Source organism: Aquarana catesbeiana, linkage group LG04 (assembly GCF_042186555.1).
Source record: "Aquarana catesbeiana isolate 2022-GZ linkage group LG04, ASM4218655v1, whole genome shotgun sequence".
NCBI lineage: Eukaryota > Metazoa > Chordata > Amphibia > Anura > Ranidae > Aquarana > Aquarana catesbeiana.
In genome coordinates, this window is record NC_133327.1 from 77,011,736 (window position 1) to 77,031,333 (window position 19,598).

Below are 19,598 nucleotides of genomic sequence, written 5' to 3' on the forward strand. Positions count from 1 at the left end.
GTCTCTTTAAAAGTCCCGCCTACCCCCCACGTGGTCAGGCGCGCTCCTCCTGAAGCGCGGGCCCGGGCCAGTCACGTGACGAGGTTGCGCTGTCGGGCATAGCCGCGTAAGTTGTGGGGTCTGTGTGTTTCCATGGATACCATTGTAAAGGGACCTCTGGGGTATCTGTATAAGTTGCCTGTACTTCCTGTACAATGTGTTCATAGTATTCATCCGACTGTTACTGAGTCCTACTGCCGGGTATGAAGACCAGGTCCTGGGAAAGGCTCTGCTTGTCTCTTCCTTCACTTCCTCTATTCACCCCAGTGTGTGGAATGGAGGTTTTATGATATAAAGAGGACCTGTCTTTTATATGGCATAAAGAGGACCTGTCATTTATATGGCATAAAGAGGACCTGTCATTTATATGGCATAAAGAGGACCTGCCACTTAGATGGCATAAACAGGGCTGTCGCTTATATGGTATAAAGAGGACCTGTCATTTAAATGGCATAAAGAGGACTTGTCACATACCCGGCAGGCAGCATATACACTACGGTACACAAGTTGGCTGTTTTGACAAAAAATTTTTTCTTAAATTGTCGCCGCCTTGCAGGCAGCCATGTTGTTGGTTAGCAGCGAGCGGACTAACAATATCCACTCATTATATTGTGTACCGTAGTGTATATGCTGCCGGTGTTCTGCAAAAATCTGCAATTACTGCTCTTTTGACAGAACACTGGATCATATAAATAAAGGTGTGTTGGCACTTCCAGGTAGGGCACACGCATTCCTGCCGCCAGCGGGTTTCTCCCACTGTGATCAGACACAGCAGGAGCGCAACGGTGGGTACCGCAGACTCAATGTCCGCCGGCACCCGCCGATCACCCTGCACACAAGCAGAACGGCAATCTGCCTATGTAAACAAGGCAGATCGCCATTCTGACTGGAGGGAAGACCTGGATCCTGTGTCTCTGCAAAGCAGGGACATGGATCTATGTCTTCCCCCAGTACAAGCACCTCCCCCACGGTACTAAAACACTGGCTAGGCACACAGTTAACCCTTTGATCGCCCCTGATGTTAACTCCTTCCCTGTCAGTGTCATTAGCACAGTGACAGTGCATATTTTTAGCACTGATCACTGTATTAGTGTCACTTGTCCCCAAATAGTGTCAGTGTCCCGAATGTCTGCAGCAATGTCGCAGCCCCGCTATAAGTTGCTGATCACCGCCATTACTAGTACATAAAAAATTAATAAATCTATCCCATGGTTTGTAACTTTTGCGCAAACCAATCACTATATACTTATTGTTTTTTTTTACCAAAAGTATGTAGCAGAATACATATTGACCTAAATTGTTGAAGAAATTTGATTTTTTACATTTTTTTTATTGAATATGTTTTATAGCAGAAAGTAAAAAATATATATTTTTTTTTTTTTAAATTGACACACTTTTTTTTGTTTATAGTGCAAAAAACAAATCGCAGTGGTGATCAAATACCCCCAAAAGAAAGCTCTATTTGTGGGGGAAAAAAAGACATACATTTTATTTGGGTACAGTGTCACATGTCAAGTACCTCCAGTGCCAGAAGCTTGTTCTGAGTGCTATTTGCAATGTAGGACTCTGAGAACGGCCCAAAGGCAGAGACATGAGCAAAGAAACCTGGTTTAGCTTCCCAAGTGGCACCACAGACCAATGCATAATGGCCGCATGAATGCTTCGGGATCATAAAGGAACCGCATCCCCGGAGGTACTGGCAAGTGCACCAAGAGAGACCCCAGTGGACAGGAGGCTGAAGGGGTCCTAACCCAAGACCTGGTACACACTATCAGATTTTTGAGTTGAAGGAAAAAAAAAACTGTCAGCTCAGGTCAGAGCTGCTGTACTAACAATCCAGTGTTAGTACATCAATCCTGAGCTATTTTGTTCTGACAGGGGGATGGCCCCGCCCACCAGAACACTACGGTCAGCGCTCTCTGCCATTGGCTGAGAGCTCTATTTGGGAGCTGGTTGGCTGCTGTTTTTCCAGCATGCACGTCTGACAGATACATACACATGGGCCGAGTGTCGGCTGATGTCGCCCGGCATTCAGCCCGTGTGTACTGAGAATAAGGAGCTGAGGGTTTGTAATGTCTGTTTAATACATGCCTTACTTCTTTGTGTTGGAGGTGAGGGTTTTGGGAGCCTGATGGTGGCACATGGTGTTTATATATGAGCACTATTGTTTATTTTACACCGGTATGGGAAGTACTTACCATGGAAGATTGAAGTATTATATGAAGTTTGTTATTTGGAGATATTTATTTGGAGGACTTTGTACAGGATTTTTGGACTGATTTTCATTACTTACTTAATTAAGCACCAGATTGTTCTGTGTGTTCCTACAGTGGGGAGAACAAGTATTTCATACATTGCAGGTTTCCTACTTACTGTAGAGGTCTGTAATTTTTATCATAGGTACTCTTCAACTGTGAGAGACGGAATCTAAAACAAAAATCCAGAAAATCACATTGTATGATTTTTAAATAATTAATATGCATTTTATTGCATGACATAGGTATTTGATCTCCTACCAACCAGTAAGAATTCCGGCTCTCACAGACCTGTTATTTTTTCTTTAAGAAGCCCTCCTGTTCTCCACTCATTACCTGTATTAACTGCACCTGTTTGAACTCATGACCTGTATAAAAGACACCTGTCCACACAATCAAACCCACTCCAACCTCTCCGCAATGGCCAAGACCAGAGAGCTGTGTAAGGACATCAAGGATAAAATTGTAGACCTGCACAAGGCTGGGATGGGCTACAGGTCAATAGGTAAGCAGCTTGGTGAGAAGGCAACTGTTGGCGCAATTATTAGTAAATGGAAAAAGTTCAAGATGACGGTCAATCTCCCTCGGTCTGGGGCTCCATGCAAGATCTCACCTCGTGGGGCATCAATGATCATGAGGAAGGTGAAGGATCAGCCCAGAACTACACGGCAGGACCTGGTCAATGACCTGAAGAGAGCTGAGACCACAGTCTCAAAGAAAACCATTAGTAACACACTACGCCGTCATGGATTAAAATCTTGCAGCGCACGCACGGTCCAGGCCGTCTGAAGTTTGCCAATGACCTCTAGGGATCCAAAGGAGGAATGGGAGAAGGTCATGTGGTCTGATGAGACAAAAATAGAGCTTTTTGGTCTAAACTCCACTCGCCCTGTTTGGAGGAAGAAGGATGAATACAACTATAAGAACACCATCCCAACCGTGAAGCATGGAGGTGGAAACATCATACTTTGGGGCTGCTTTTCTGCAAAGGGGCTAGGACGACTGCGCCGTATTGAGGGGAGGATTGATGGGGCCATGTATCGTGAGATCTTGGCCAACAACCTCCTTCCCTCAGTAAGAGCATTGAAGATGGGTCTTGGCTGGGTCTTCCAGCATGACAACGACCCGAAACACACAGCCAGGGCAACTAAAGAGTGGCTTCGTAAGAAGCATCTCAAGGTCCTGGAGTGGCCAAGCCAGTCTCCAGACCTGAACCCAATAAAAAAAATCTTTGGAGGGAGCTGAAAGTCTGTATTGCCCAGCGACAGCTCCGAAACCTGAAGGTCTGTATGGAGGAGTGGGCCAAAATCCCTGCTGCAGTGTGTGCCAACCTCGTCAAGAACTACAGGAAATGTATGATCTCTGTAATTGCAAGCAAAGGTTTCTGTACCAAATATTAAGTTCTGCTTTTCTGATGTATCAAGTACTTATGTCATGCAATAAAATGCAAATTAATTATTTAAAAATCATACAATGTGATTTTCTGGATTTTTGTTTTAGATTCTCTCTCTCACAGTTGAAGAGTACCTATGATAAAAATTACAGACCTCTACAAAAACCTGCAAAATCGGCAATGTATCAAATACTTGTTCTCCCCACTGTATATGAGGACTTGTACTGACTGGTATTTTTCTGATATATTCTCATCCTCTCATATACTTGGCATTCAAACACATTTAGTATTTTTATCACCTATTCCATTTAAATCATCATCAGCGCAACACTTTCACTGCATGCAGAGACAGTTGTGGAAATTAAACCAAGAATAACAACACTGCCAGACAGTAGTGCTAATCACCAAATCACTGTGCTGTACTTCTCTAGCAGTATGTAATATTAAGGTTTCACATCTGCACATACCAAAGAAAATATTCAAATTAATCTTGGAATTCTGCTTTCTTTCAGAATGGAGCATAGTCTGCTGCAGACAGCCAATGAAGAGCTAGAGAAACGTCATCTGGATGTGGCTGAGGATCTGTATGGGAAAATCATAGACCGCTGCACACAAAAGAGGTGAGAGCACACATCATCTACAAGCTGAATATGCTCAAAGAAAACCTAGGACTATAAGAAAACTGACAACCCCAGGAATTTGTCACTATTTACCTGTTTGTAGTGATCTAGTATTAAAGTGGTTCTAAAGTCAAAACTTTTTTACCCTAATGCATTCCTTGCCTTAAAGCAGGGGTCTCAAACTCCCATTTTATCATGGGCCGCATCAGCATTATGGTTGCCCTCAAAGGGCCAGTTGTATCTTAAAGACTAGATGTCAGAGCAACCCACCCCCCCTTACATCAGATGTCAAGAGTCCCCCCCTATCATCAGAATTCAAGAGCCCTGAAACCTCCCTTACACCACAGTGCACCCCACTTACCTGCTTCTTGGAAGAAACTGGGGTAGGCTCTAGGAAACAGAAAGTGTGGGAGTCAGCTGCCTGAGTCTGCTGAATGCTGAGACCAAGGGAGGTGGAGACGAGGGGGTGCTGTGGCTGCACAGAGAGGACCCTCTCCGCGGCTGCACAGAAAGGCGCAGGATCTGGAGGAGGAGAGCTGTCCTCATCTCTGCTACCGATTGCTGAGAAAAGGTGGTGGTGGAGATGAAGGGGCTTGCCACAGCTGCAGGAGACGTGTAAGGGCCAGATGAAATGGCCTGGGGCGCCGGATTTCGGCCCATGGGCCGTGTGTTTGACAAATGTGCCTTAAAGTGTTACTAAACCCTGTATTCACTATATCTGGTCTCCCGCAGTACTAGAAGATGGAAATGCAATTGTTTTAGTAAATAAAAACTGCTACATACCTTTTCTCATCAGCAGTTAGAGCAGTCTTATGACTTCTATCATTGGCTGGTTAAAGCTTGTGGGAGAAGTTTTCATTCTGCTCTCACTGTCCTATAAGACTGCAGGACCCCAGACCCTCTGTCTGGACAGTGCTGATTGGCCCTGTGCTGATCACATTTACTCTCCCAAGAAAATAAAAAAACTCTCTAGCAATACACACCAACTGAGCATGTGCAGCTTGTCCCCTACCCTCTGTACTATCCGGAGATGAGTTGGAGACACTGGAACAAAGGGAGGGTCAGAGAAGACAGGATCAAACAGCCTTTTTGCACAATGCAGGGGATTAACCCATTAGGTTCCACAGTGAGTATAACAAGCATTCTTTACTGTATAGATAGACTGATTTTACTGTTCTGGGTTTAGTAACATTTTAAGGTAAAAACATGTTTAGGCATCAGCATCCCCCACGCATCCCTCATTCTATCCAGGGCTGTGCACATCTGCAGCTCTTCTCTCCCCTAACTTCCCGATCTCACTAGCATTGGTGGGGCATCGGGAGCCATTGGCTTCCAGTGCTGTCAATGAAAACCAGTTACGAGGGAACAGCGGACGGGGACGAGTGTCTGTGTCAATGGACACAACAGTGGGGCTGGGGAGCAAGCACGCATGAGTGCCCCCATGGGAAGCCACTTCCCATGGGGGGCCCTGGACAGAGAGGAGGGAACATGAGCGCAAGGGGGGACCAGAGAAGAGGAGGTTCGCGGCCACTCTGCACAATCCCATTGCAGGTAAGTATAGACATGTTTTTTTTTGTAAAAAAAAAAAAAAAAAAAAAGAAAAAACCTTTACGATCTCTTTAGAGAGAGACTCTGCCATGAGAGAGTAGTGGAGGCTGCCATTGCTGAACATGCCTTTTGAGAATCTGAAATTTCCTGGCTGTGATGCTTTGGCTTCACTGCTGTCTGTACCTGATTCTGACACTTGTTTACATCGTTCTTATTTTTCATTTTTCATTTTTAACTATTTGTTGTGTATATCGTTGTGTATATCGTCAGGCAGTAATAAGCATCCGGTTATATTGTGCAGCATAATTAGCAGTATTTGGTCACAAAAAAATTTAACACACTTATTGTATTGGAACATTGGTGACACAAACACAGATGGCATACTTGGTTGTATGGTGTCACTCTATAGCCCTTTGCGATGAGGTCTTGGTTTACAAAAACCATAGGAAAATGGCCGCGGGCTTTGGTCTGCCTAATCCAGGCAAATGGTCACTTCATAGCTAGTTGTGACGCAGCTTCGGTCCGCAAAAATCATAGGGAAAATGGCCGCGGACTTCGGTCTGCAATACCCTAGACAAAATGGCCGCCGGAGTCTTGTGGAACGCAAGCGCACGTTACACACCGCACAGTATAAAAGGAGGGGAGGTGAGGCAAGGGTCACGCTCCCGTAGACGTCCTCTGTCCTCTTCCCTCCCTTCCCTATTTCTCTTCCCCTCCTCATCCCCCCCCCCCCCCCCACATTTTTTCCCCTACCCCCCCCCCCCCATTTTTTCCCCTCCCCCCACTCACAGCTAATCATTTTTCACAAAGCAGCCTCTTTTGATATTAGTATTTTCAGGACAGCGCCACACCCACTTTTTTATCCTTCATTTACATCGTTCTTATGCCAAGTCTATGAAGTTTTTTATATGAGACACAGCCAAACAACTTTTTCAAAAGGACAGTAATGGCAGCCCCCATACTTCTCTCATGTCACTTAGAGGGCTGTAGCCATCCTGTTGCTTGTAGCAGGAATGCTAAAAAGGGCACTCATCTGCTGCTACAGCATTGCTCCTTAACTGGCTGAAGCAGAATCTTGAATACAGCAAGCGAGAGGCTATAGAGCAGTGATGGCGAACCTTGGCACCCCAAATGTTTTGGAACTACATTTCCCATGATGCTCAACTACACTGCAGAGCACATGAGCATCATGGGAAATGTAGTTCCAAATCACCTGGGGTGCCAAGGTGTTAAAGAGCAACACCCTACTAGGACCAGCAAGGCAGTGACACTATTTGATTAAGTGAATGCACTCTTAGTGATCCAGTTGTTGGTGTCCTGTTGTCCAACACACAGCCCACCAGCTCCCTCTGTATGGCCCACGGCATCCCAAGCAGTATTAAGCTCAAAAGCAAACATTTATTATATTGCAGCTTACCAATTCTTAGATGTGGTGGCTACACTTGTTTTCTTTTTTTAGGACTTCTTTCTTCTTTTTTCATCTGGTGATCTGGCAGGTAATGCAAGAGGGGGTGGAGAAAAGGAAGCGCCACCTGAGTGCAGTATTAATGTAAGAATTTAATGACATAAAAAATAAACACTTACAGGAAAGACAAATTAAAAAGGCTCATCTGTGAGTAGGCAGTGTATATCTTCCTCAATTTCCAGTCCGGAAGTTGTATGAGCGTTGTAGGTCTGCAGATGGAGGCTTGTAGCTGTGCGTTCCACGCCGGTCCCAGCTTCTCCCTGACGGCCACAGGAAGAGATACAAGCTACAAGCCTCCATCTGCAGCCCTACAACGCTGATACAACTTCCGGACTGGAAATTGAGGAAGATATACACTGCCTACTCACAGATGAGCCTTTTTAATTTGTCTTTCCTGTAAGTGTTTATTTTTTATGTCATTAAATTCTTACATTAATACTGCATTCAGGTGGCGCTTCCTTTTCTCCACCCCCTCTTGCAATACCACAGAGTCAGCTCTCTGAGGACAGCAGCCGCCTTTAGGACCAACCATCCCACTAGCCAGCCCTTCACATCTTGAACGATCAGAGACTGTATTAAACCCTGGACTGCCACTACTATGGCCATGGACTGTATGCCTGGCTAATTTTTATATACCCCCAGGATTGTATGCATCTTCTGTATAAGCGCTTACAGTTATTATCACCTCTATCGATCTGGCAGGTAAGTCTGTTGTTTTTCAAAAGAACAAACTCTCTTTCAGGTGTATCAGTAACAGGCATGAGGCAAACCATTCAACACTGAAAGGGGCGATTACAATGATCGGTTTTATTTATCTTTATAAAGCCTTTATCCGAAAAGGAAAAAACTTTGCAGCTTATAAAGTGTAAGCTAGTGTTTGGTTTCAGTTTGTTACTGTATCTAAATTTGCCAGTACATCTAACACTGCCCTCCCCTTAGACTATCAATACTGTTGTCCAGAGGTGCCCCCTGTGCTCCTTCATCCATAGTGTGGGCACTTCAGTACAGGATGTGTGTTACTGACCGGATCACCAGGTGAAAACAGAGATAAAAGCCTAAAAAAAGAAATATAATGCAGCCACCACATCTAATGACTGGTAAGCTGCAATATATTACATTTTAGATTTTGTGTTCAAAACTTTAAGTGGCAGTAGCATTGCCACTGACTACAGATGATTGGGGATTGATACAGCACTGCCACTGATGACCAATGTGGCGGTTATTACTGTTGTCGTTGACACCAAAGCTAGGGGTTATTATTTTAGACACTGGCACCAATTCTGGAGATTTTTAATTGCGGCCCTTGACATCAATACTGTGGACGATGGCTGTCACTGACACCAGTGTTGGAGTTATTACTGTGGTTGCTTATGCCGGTGCTGAGGGTTATTATTATGGTCATTAATACCAGTGTAGGGAGTTAGCATTGTGGCCACTGATACCAATGCTGGGAGTTATTACTGCCACTGGTATCAATGATGGGAAGTTAAAGTATAACTAAAAGCAAAACTTTTTTGTTTTGGATAGAGTGGAGATGGATTAGAACATCTGTCAGCTTTTATTGCTGTCTGTGCCCCCTGCCCCCTCCTGTCCACCATTATCATTGAAAGAGAAAGTAAAAGAAATTCCCAAATTTTGGGTTGTTCCCAGAAAAGTAAGGGTCCTTTCACACGGGACGGATCCGCCCCGTGAACATCCGCTTGCTCAGCAGGGATCGCTCCGTTGATCCCCGCTGAGCCGGCAGATGACAGGGCGGTCCCTGCACACTGTGCAGGGACCGCCCTGTCAGATCTCCGCTCTCCCCTATGGGGGGATCAGATGAACACAGACCGTCTGTCCGCGTTCATCCGATCCGCTCTGCAGACAGATAGAAAAATACGATTTTCCTCCGTCTGCAGAATCGGACCATAGCAGGGACGGATGATATTGGGTGTCAGTGGATGTTCATCCGCTGACACCCGCTATCCCATAGGGATGCATGTATGTCCATATTTCATCCGAAAATGGATGGCTGAATTACAGACACACTGACCGCACGTGTGAAAGGGGCCTAATAGGGAAAAGTCTTCCAATGAGGACACTAGTTCTGGTGACCTGGGGGTCCCCAAGGAATTCGCTTAATTTGCAGGGGTTTACTCTCACTTCCTGTTTGGCTATGGGATAGGAAGTGAAGGTAAATGGGACACAGATGGCAAAAAAGAAAAAATCTGACGGGTTATAACCCTCCCTTGATCTATCCAAAATTGGGAATAAAAAAGGTTTGCCTATAGTTCTACTTTAATAATTCCCATTTTCTTAGTGTGTGTCAAAAAAAGACAAAAAAACAGCAGGATCAAAATTTTTATGCTATTATTATATTATTATACAGGATTTATATAGCGCCAACAGTTTACGCAGCGCGGTGTGTTCCATTTATTATGAATGGGCTGCCTAACTTGATGCAATTTAATTCAACATATGAAAACTAGCTGCTACCATGTGGACCTCTGGAAGTTGGAGGGGCCGCACTTGAGGCCCTTTATTGTTTTCAAGTGTTGAAGGCATTTCCCAATGCCACGTGTCATTTCCAGAGCAAGCATTTCACACAAGCTAATAGTGTCGTACAGTAGTACCCTGTATAACCATGTTTTTATAGTATGTGCCAAAAAATGTGTATATGTGCTAGATTTGTGTCCCAAGTAAACATTTCCAAGTGCAGATTCATAAAACCATTTGTTTCCATTTCAGTCCCTTTTATCATGCCTGACACAAAGTTATAATCTAACTAGCTTTACAGTAGAGGAATGTGAAAGCACAGTGCATAGTCCAGAGGTTACTTATGTTCTACAAAGCATGTCTGGATTTTATAGGCACCTATAGCATCCCTGACACCTCACAGCACTGTACAGAACACGTCATTATCCTAAAGCCTTGTACACATAAGAATATTTTTATGAATGATCGTCTGTTTTTTTTTTTGTATGCAAGTCTTAAATTGGCTCTACTAACAATCAAATTTTCAGACGATTGCTCCAAAAGCGGCATTTTTCATCCAATCTTCTGATTGTGTGTGCTAGGCTTTAGTAAATATCATAAAATACAGTGTGACATGAAGGATTAAACTTTTTGATGTTACAGGAACATGTGCAACAATACATTTGGTTTATGTATTTGGAGACAGATACTCTTTAAGGATTCCAACTTGCATGTCGATTGTGTACAGAGAACATACATTTTAGATCTCCTTAGTGTTAATGGGCCCATGGGAACTGTGGGTCTGATTTACTAAAACTGGAGAGTGCAAAAAATGGTGCAGCTCTGCCAGGGCCGTCTTTAATTTTGATTGGGCCCTGGGCAAACATTTTCTTGGGGCCCCCCCTCCATTCTGAGACATACAAAAAATAGCAGGTAGACTCAAAATCAGTTTACTGCAGCAGATCACGCAGCGATTGCAATTGTTTGCCAGAGGTTACAGCCTATCATTACTGCTCAATGGCTGGTTTCTAGAGGTTACAGCACATAATTTCTGCTTGCCGATTGGTTGCTAGAGGTTAATGTACATTATTAGCGCTCACTAATTGGTTGCTAGGGGTTACAGCACATCATTAGCACTTACTGATTGGTTGCTAGAGATTAAAGCAGATCACTACTGTTTGCTGATTGGTTGCTAGAGGTTCATGCACATCATTACCTCTCACTGAGCAGTGGAGCAATCCCAAATAATTGAGCAAGTAAAGGGGCACATTAATACACATGCTACAGGAGAGGTTCAGAGACTGTGGACATACTGCAGAAGACAATCAGAGACTGCGGACATACTGCAGGAGACAATCAGAGACTGCGGACATACTGCAGGAGACAATCAGAGACTGCGGACATACTGCAGGAGACACTCAGAGGCTGCGGACATACTGCAGGAGACAATCAGAGACTGCAGACATACTGCAGGAGACAATCAGAGACTGCAGACATACTGCAGGAGACACTCAGAGGCTGCGGACATACTGCAGGAGACAATCAGAGACTGCAGACATACTGCAGGAGACAATCAGAGACTGCAGACATACTGCAGGAGACAATCAGAGACTGCAGACATACTGCAGGAGACACTCAGAGACTGCGGACATACTGCAGGAGATTACCAGAGACTGCGGACATACTGCAGGAGACAATCAGAGACTGCGGACATACTGCAGGAGACAATCAGAGACTGCGGACATACTGCAGGAGACAATCAGAGACTGCGGACATACTGCAGGAGACAATCAGAGACTGCGGACATACTGCAGGAGATTACCAGAGACTGCGGACATACTGCAGGAGACAATCAGAGATTGCGGACATACTGCAGGAGACACTCAGAGGCTGCGGACATACTGCAGGAGACAATCAGAGACTGCAGACATACTGCAGGAGACAATCAGAGACTGCAGACATACTGCAGGAGACAATCAGAGACTGCAGACATACTGCAGGAGATTACCAGAGGCTGCGGACATACTGCAGGAGACACTCAGAGGCTGCGGACATACTGCAGGAGACACTCAGAGGCTGCGGACATACTGCAGGAGACAATCAGAGACTGCGGACATACTGCAGGAGACAATCAGAGACTGCGGACATACTGCAGGAGATTACCAGAGACTGCGGACATACTGCAGGAGATTACCAGAGACTGCGGACATACTGCAGGAGACAATCAGAGATTGCGGACATACTGCAGGAGACACTCAGAGGCTGCGGACATACTGCAGGAGACAATCAGAGACTGCAGACATACTGCAGGAGACAATCAGAGACTGCAGACATACTGCAGGAGATTACCAGAGGCTGCGGACATACTGCAGGAGACACTCAGAGGCTGCGGACATACTGCAGGAGACACTCAGAGGCTGCGGACATACTGCAGGAGACACTCAGAGGCTGCGGACATACTGCAGGAGACACTCAGAGGCTGCGGACATACTGCAGGAGACACTCAGAGGCTGCGGACATACTGCAGGAGACACTCAGAGGCTGCGGACATACTGCAGGAGACACTCAGAGGCTGCGGACATACTGCAGGAGACACTCAGAGGCTGCGGACATACTGCAGGAGACACTCAGAGGCTGCGGACATACTGCAGGAGACACTCAGAGGCTGCGGACATACTGCAGGAGACACTCAGAGGCTGCGGACATACTGCAGGAGACACTCAGAGACTGCGGACATACTGCAGGAGATTACCAGAGACTGCGGACATACTGCAGGAGACAATCAGAGACTGCGGACATTATACAGGGGATGGTCAGAGAACTTTCAGCAATGCACAGCTTTACAGTTGAATAACACAGCTCAGGGTTTAAACAGTCAGGCATTCTATGGGTGTAAGGACATACCTGGCCAGCCAAACTTACTACATACATTCCGGACTGTGGGCGGGGCTTCCACTCTCTGCTCTCACTAAAGCAGCTGGGAGCTCCACTGATGCTTTGTTGGGCGGGCCCTGGGCCCACATCACCCGTGAATTGGGGCCCCGATGACAGCTTTGCAGAGCACACAGAGGACATGGGAGGATGTATTCCGCGCTAGCCAGCTGAGAGGGGCGGGGCCACGAGCTCCACTGACGCTCTGACCCCGCAGCCTGTGTACTGGGAATAGAGCGCCTGTAGTGAGAGCCAGTGATCGGAGTGGGAGTGTCATTGGAGCTCCCGGCCCCGCCCCCGGACCTCTGTATTCACCAGCCTGTATAGAGGGGCGGGGCCGGAAGTTCCACTGACACTCGCACTCCGATCACTGGCTCTCACTACAGAAGCTCTTTTCCGAGTACACAGGCTGCACGTGGGCGGGGTCAGAGCGTCAGTGGAGCTCCCGGCCCCGCCCCTCTCAGCTGGCTAGCGAGGAATACATCCTCCCGTGTCCTCTGTGCGCTCTGCAAAGCTGTGATCGGGGCCCCAATTCACAGCTAGCGTGGGCCCCCCAACAAAGATTGGGCCCAGGGCAAGTGCCCCGTTTGCCCTGCGCTAAAGACGGCCCTGAGCTCTGCATAGAAACCAATCAGCTTCCAGGTTTTATTCTCAAAGCTTGATTGAACAAGCTGAAGTTGGAAGCTGATTGGCTGTCATGCAGAGTTGCACCAGATTTTGCACTCTTCCAGTTTTAGTAAATGAACCCTTGTGTCTGACTTTCGATTCTGAGATTCTGAGAGATGTCCTCTCAGATCTGAGACAGCTGGTATGTGGTCATTTGAGGGCCTAATGTGTATGGTTGTGACATGATCACTGCTGTTGTCCCGTAAATGATATGGGTGTCCAGCTCCTGCCCAGACCACCTTCATCTGTAAGATTTGGCCCTCTCAGTGGACCTGATACAGATCAGGGTAAGCACTTCAGATGAGGCAAAGTCCTCGGCATCCCTATTCAGCATGTGTGTGGGTAGACCAGCCATTCTCAACCAGGGTTCCTTCAGAGGTTGCTAGGGGTTCTTTGAGCTGTGGCTGATTGACCTCCCATCTGATGGTGCCTGCATACTTCTGGGTACAATACTACTTGGCAGAACAAGTTTCATGACACCAGTGATCTTTTTTCCACTGTCTGTAAGGGTGGCACTTTTACCACTGCTGTAAATTGGGCATTCTTCCCACTGACCACCAATGTAAGAGGATTTTTTTCCCACTAACCAATGATTTGGTTTTAGCAGGCGTTCCCCCAGATCCTGAAAATTATTTTTAGGATTCCTTAAGTTATTCCAGTTATTGTAAAACATGCGGCAGGTTTGAATAGGTCAGTAAATGGCTGTCCTTCATTTAAAAAAGGTGACGTCTAGTTTTTGAGTTTAGCTTTTCAAATGATCCTGCTGTCTTTGACTCCCCTGTGAAATAAGGCCAGAGTGGTTTATTATAGCCAAAGTCTTCTTTGTATGGTTCCTCCATAAATTACAACACTCCTACCAAAAATGTGATTTACTAGTTAAACAATTTCTTCAAGAGGGAGTGTTTTTAGATTGATGTGATTTGGAAAATATTTTTTTTTAGCATTTAATGGCTTGTAAAGGTTAAGATAGAAGGATTTAATGTTGTATGTCTTTTTTTTTCAGCTGCACCTACATATTCAGCATTTGTCCAGTCACACAAGGCCAGCACTCCCAGCGCTGCCTGCTGTTATGATGTCATAATATAAAATTATTTATGATGATTGGGAGTACACTGTCTTCTCGGGTTGTTATAAATCTGTCCTTTCTTTGATTCTCCCACTGTCTCCAACTATCTTCTCTTTTCACTCTCTGTTTTTTTTTTTTCTTTTAAAGTAATTTCCTTTTTGTTTGTTTTCTGAAGCAAATGCAGCTCTGAAGATCTAGCGACCGCCTACAATAACAGAGGGCAAATTAAGTATTTCCGGGTTGACTTCTATGAAGCAATGGATGACTACACAGAGGCGATACGAGTGAGCCCTAATTTCGACGTGCCCTATTACAACAGGGGCTTGGTCCTGTATCGTTTAGGTTGGTGCTGCTGGAGTTTGTGTCTGCTTAAGAGTTATTAGCCTGTGTGAGAGTGCCGGAATCTTGTGACCTGATCTGTCTGTATGGCAGAACACACAGACCTGATTGAAGCATCACACAGTTCTGCTTATCATACTGCTTTACTGAAACTCCTAGCCATCAGGCTCGGTTCACACTGAGGCGACCTGTCAGCTGGCTTAGCTGCCTGACAAGTCGCGCTCCATGCAGTGCAATGGAATCGTTTTAACCGTTCCTGTACCTTTTTGGGGGCGACTTCAGAGCGATTTGCATTGACTTCTATTACAGAAGTCGTTTGCAAGCCACGCTGAAGTCGTGCTGTATGGGGAGGCTTCAAAATCGGGCGACTTTGAAGCCATCCCAGTGTGAACCTGCATTGCTTTAGTGCATAAGTGCTCAACCTGTGGCCCTCTAGCTTTTGCAGAACAACAAAGACCGTACTGGTGAGCTCACAATAGGGATAAACCGTTTTTGCGGAAGGGAGTTTAACAAGACAAGTGACCACTCATTAAAATTAGAAGAAAAGTGGTTTAACCTTAAACTACGTAAAGGATTCTTTACTGTAAGAGGGGCAAGGATGTGGAATTCCCTTCCACAGGCGATGGTCTCAGCAGGGAGTATCGATAGTTTAAAAAAACTATTAGATAAGCACCTGAACGACCGCAACATACAGGGATATACAATGTAATACTGACACATAATCACACACATAGGTTGGACTTGCGTCTTTTTTTCAACCTCACCTACTATGTAACTAGTACAATAGGAAACCATGTTAAATGGACTGTAGTGCGTTTCTGCAAACTGCAAAACGCACTAAAAACACATAGGTTTTACCCTATGTTCACACCTATCTTTTCTCTGACGTTTCAATCTTTTGACCTCACTCTATTTTTTGTTTACTTTTTTTTTGACAGGATTTTTTGATGAGGCCATAAAGGACTTCCAGAAAGTATTACAGCTAAACCCTCAGTTTGAAGATGCAAAGATCAGCCTACAGCAAAGTATGCTGGACAAGGAAGAGAAAAGGAAGAGGCTTTCTGGAATCTAAATAACGATAGATTTGCTTGATACTGGTGTGATTGTATTTTATGCACACCTGGACATATTATGCAGAGATGACATAGAGGGTTGTTCCACCCAAAATTTAAACTGGTGCTGACTAGAGATGGGCTCGGGCATGTTCGAAATCCCACATGCCCAATCTCGCCAAGAAGCCGACACTGCACAGCACAAATCACAGGCAGTGAGACATTTCCTGGTTTGCAGCTGCACAGATCGGGAAATGTCTCACTGCCTGTGATTAGCTTTGTGCAGTGCGGCTTTCTGGCGGGATCGGGCATGTGTGATTTCGAACATGCATAAGCCCATCTCTAGGGCTGACCTTTTAATTCCCCACCAGCTTGTTATATTTATGGAGGCCAGATTCAAATATTTGCATTGCGTTATAAATCCATTATTTTAGGACCATATTTATTATTTTTTTTAATGGACCGCCAACACGCCACAATGCACAGATGCAGGTTTTATTGCACCTGGCACAATGCACAGATGCTTCATGTGTGTGGTGAGGTACTCTAAAACACACATGCATTGTGGTACGCTGGTAAATGTATTGGGGTAGCATTCAAAATGAATGGCACCACAGTGAGTCATGTTTATACACACACACACCACACTTACACATATTTGCATGTTACCGCAATACTGTAGAGTGAATCGGACTTCAATGGAGGGTGTGCATTTCCATCTCTGTCCCCCTGCTCTAGTCAATAATTAGTTACGTTTTTAATTTGATTTATTATGAAGATTGCCGCATGAGAGGTGAGACTCCAAGGTTAGATAATCAGTACTACTTTGGAGATTACTTTTATTTAGATTGCGACATAGGAGCCATCAAGTAAATAATTGAAATCAGTTATGGGCCGGATTGAAACAATAATAATAATGAATGTGGTAACCGTAATAATACGTTACACTGGACCTTCAATTCCAGAAGAAAGAGCCATGTTATGCTACCTCTCTTTTTAATTTGAAGCTACGAGCTTAGTTAAAGGGGTTGTTAACCTTTAAGGTTTTTCACTTCAATGCATTCTATGCATTAAGGTGAAAAACCTCCTGTAATGCTGCACCCCCCCCCGAGCCCCCGTTTTACTTAGCTGTACCCCCTCTATCTCGTCCCGGGGACGAGCATACCAGCAAAATCCGGTGTCTGGGGTCCTGATTGAATGGATTGATGGCAGCACAGCTCTCGCTGCTGTCAATCAAATCCAATGATGCGGGCGCTGGGGAGCGGGGCCGAGTTCGGGATTCATGTCTATGGACACAAATGCTGGACTTGGGAACGCGCCCGCAAGGTAACCCCCTCGAGAGAGCACTTCTCCTAGGGGGTTATCTGATGCGGGGAGGAGCCGTGAGAGCCGCCGAGGGACCCCAGAAGAGGATGTTCGGGGCCACTCTGTGCAAAACAAGCTGCACAGTGGAGGTAAGTATGACATGTTTGTTATTTTAAACAAATAAAAAACGAACCTTTAGTATCACTTTAGGGAGCCGAACAATATGTAATGACCTATTCATTAAAAAGTGACTGAAACCAGACATGTTGGAAGAGAAATATGGAGGCTGCCAACGCCACACTTTCCATCTGGAAAAGCTAGATGCCTGGCTGTCAAGATGATTGTGTGGCTACAAGTCATCAGTGTGGAGATCAAGAGTTCCAACTTCACTTGCCGCAAGCTTGTTCTGGGTCAGGGGTTTTAGAAGGAGGACTACAATGTCAGTGTTTTTTTCTCAGTGAGGGATTCCTTTAAAGGAACTAAATCTAATATGTGAATTTGAGAATACAACTCAAAATTAACTTAGCCATATTAATTGGAAGGAGATGAGGGTGACCTTCTTTAAATCCACTGTTGTCATCACACAGAAATGTTATGGCAGTCATTTTAGCAGGAAGAGAAAGCTGGCTACATACCACAATTCCATCCATAAGAATAAACTTACAAAGCAAATTTAAAGAGACCCTGTAAGTGAAGAATTGTGTATGAACTACCACCATTTCAAAGTGTTGAATCCTTCTTGTCTGAGGTACTCCAGTGTTGGGATGGATTGAAGAATCCAAAGCTAGAAACTGCCATGGGGGAGATTTTGCCATTGGAGTCACCAAGTAATATAAGGTGCCTGGATTCTTGAAACTGTGCCAAATGTACAACCAGGAGTTTTTTTTAAAGGGCCCTGTTAACACTACAGAGCTTAAAGTCCATGTATAGTGAATAACTATATGGATATTCCTCTTTATGCTCCTTCTATACTAAAAAACAATTCAGATGTTCCCTTGGCCCTTTTGATGTCTTTTTCTGTTTGTTTGTTTTTTTACCTACCTCATTAAGACATTGAGATATCTGTGGCCAGCACTGACTGCCATTGATGACAACGCTTAGAACTGTACTCCTTTCTGCATGATGGAGTAGTGTTCAACAGGGTGGCAAAACTGCAGTAATTTTGCTGCAGGGGAATCTGCGTTGTCACCCTGTTGTTCCTGTCACTGGTAGGATCATCCTGTATTTTTTACAGATAGAAAAGGGAAATTATGTTTTAAAGTTATGCTGTATGTCATGTTAAAGTTATGCTATATGTCTGCTTTATGTCATAATGAGGTTTCACTGGTAATTTTTAACAATTGACTGAAAAAAAAGTTGTTTCCGCACTACCCACATTGACTATTGTTGTACTTAAAGGGAATATACACTGGTCAGCCATACCATTATGACCTCCCCACCATAACCCCTCAAGGCATAGACTCCACTAGACCTCTGATGGTATGCTGTGATATATGGCACCAAGCCATCAGAAGCAGCCGAGGTGGGGCCTCCATGGATCTGACTTTTTCCAGCACATCCCACAGATGCTCGATTGGATTGAGATCTAGCCAAATCAACACCTCAGACTCATTGTTATGTTCCTCGAACCATTCTTGAATTCATCAGACCAGGCCACTATCTTCCATTACTCCATAGCCCAATTCTGATGTTCACATGCCCATTGTATGCGCTTTTGGCTGTGGACACAGGTCAGCATGGACAACCTGACCAGTCTGCGGGTATGCAGCTCCATACACAACAAACTGCGATGCACTGTCCTTTCTGACACCTTTCTATTGAAACCAGCATTAACTTTTTCAGCAGTTTGAGCTACAGAAGCTTTTCTGTTGGATTGGACTACACGGGCCACGTGCATCAATGAGCCTTGGTCACCCACGAACCTGTTGCTGTTTTTTCCTTCCTTGAATCACTTTTTGGTAGGTCCTGGCCACTGCAGACCTGGAACATCCCACAAGGGCTGCAGTTTTAGAGTTGCTCTGACCCAGTCGTCTAACCAAACCTAAAATCGCTCAAATCCTTATGCTTGCCCAATTGTTTCTGCTTTCAACACATCAACTTCAGGGACAGGTTCATTTGTTGCCTAATATATCTCCAACTTTCAGGTGCCATTGTAATAAGCTAATTAATGTTATTCATTTTTACCTTTTCAGATATGTGTAAAAGAGAGTAGCTTGTCATATATATTGCAATCAATATAAATTAAATGTTTTTAAAAATGTAGTTTTAGTATATGGTTTGTAATTATATACATACAGCAATATTTGCACATTTAATATGCAGGCTCTGTTGCCTGCTTTGCAATTTTTAATGTTGCACAATGTTGGCACAACTGTTTATCAGATCTATATTTTCAGTTGAAAAAACTCAATTAAATTAATTTCAGTGCGCATGAAAACAATACAAATTTACTGTAAAATATAAAA

The 19,598-nt window shown here is 44.7% G+C and overlaps 1 protein-coding gene across 1 annotated transcript; it reads left to right on the forward strand.

Annotated features, from left to right (window-relative positions):
* On the forward strand, nucleotides 1-19,395 carry TTC32 (tetratricopeptide repeat domain 32). The gene is made up of 4 exons (XM_073625341.1): nucleotides 1-106; nucleotides 4,200-4,307; nucleotides 14,613-14,779; nucleotides 15,715-19,395. The coding sequence occupies exons 2-4, from the start codon at nucleotides 4,201-4,203 to the stop codon at nucleotides 15,846-15,848; spliced, it is 408 nt and encodes a 135-aa protein (XP_073481442.1). The 5' UTR covers nucleotides 1-106; nucleotide 4,200; the 3' UTR covers nucleotides 15,849-19,395.
* The last annotated feature ends 203 nt before the right edge of the window (nucleotides 19,396-19,598 follow it).

What these genes read in the sequence shown, in the direction of transcription:
- TTC32 (XM_073625341.1), top strand. Translation starts at nt 4,201, where the DNA reads ATGGAGCATAGTCTGCTGCAGACAGCCAATGAAGAGCTAGAGAAACGT. An exon ending in GACCGCTGCACACAAAAGAG is followed by an intron (nt 4,308 to 14,612) that starts GTGAGAGCACAC and finishes TGTTTTCTGAAG; the next exon opens with CAAATGCAGCTCTGAAGATC. An exon ending in CTTGGTCCTGTATCGTTTAG is followed by an intron (nt 14,780 to 15,714) that starts GTTGGTGCTGCT and finishes TTTTTTTGACAG; the next exon opens with GATTTTTTGATGAGGCCATA.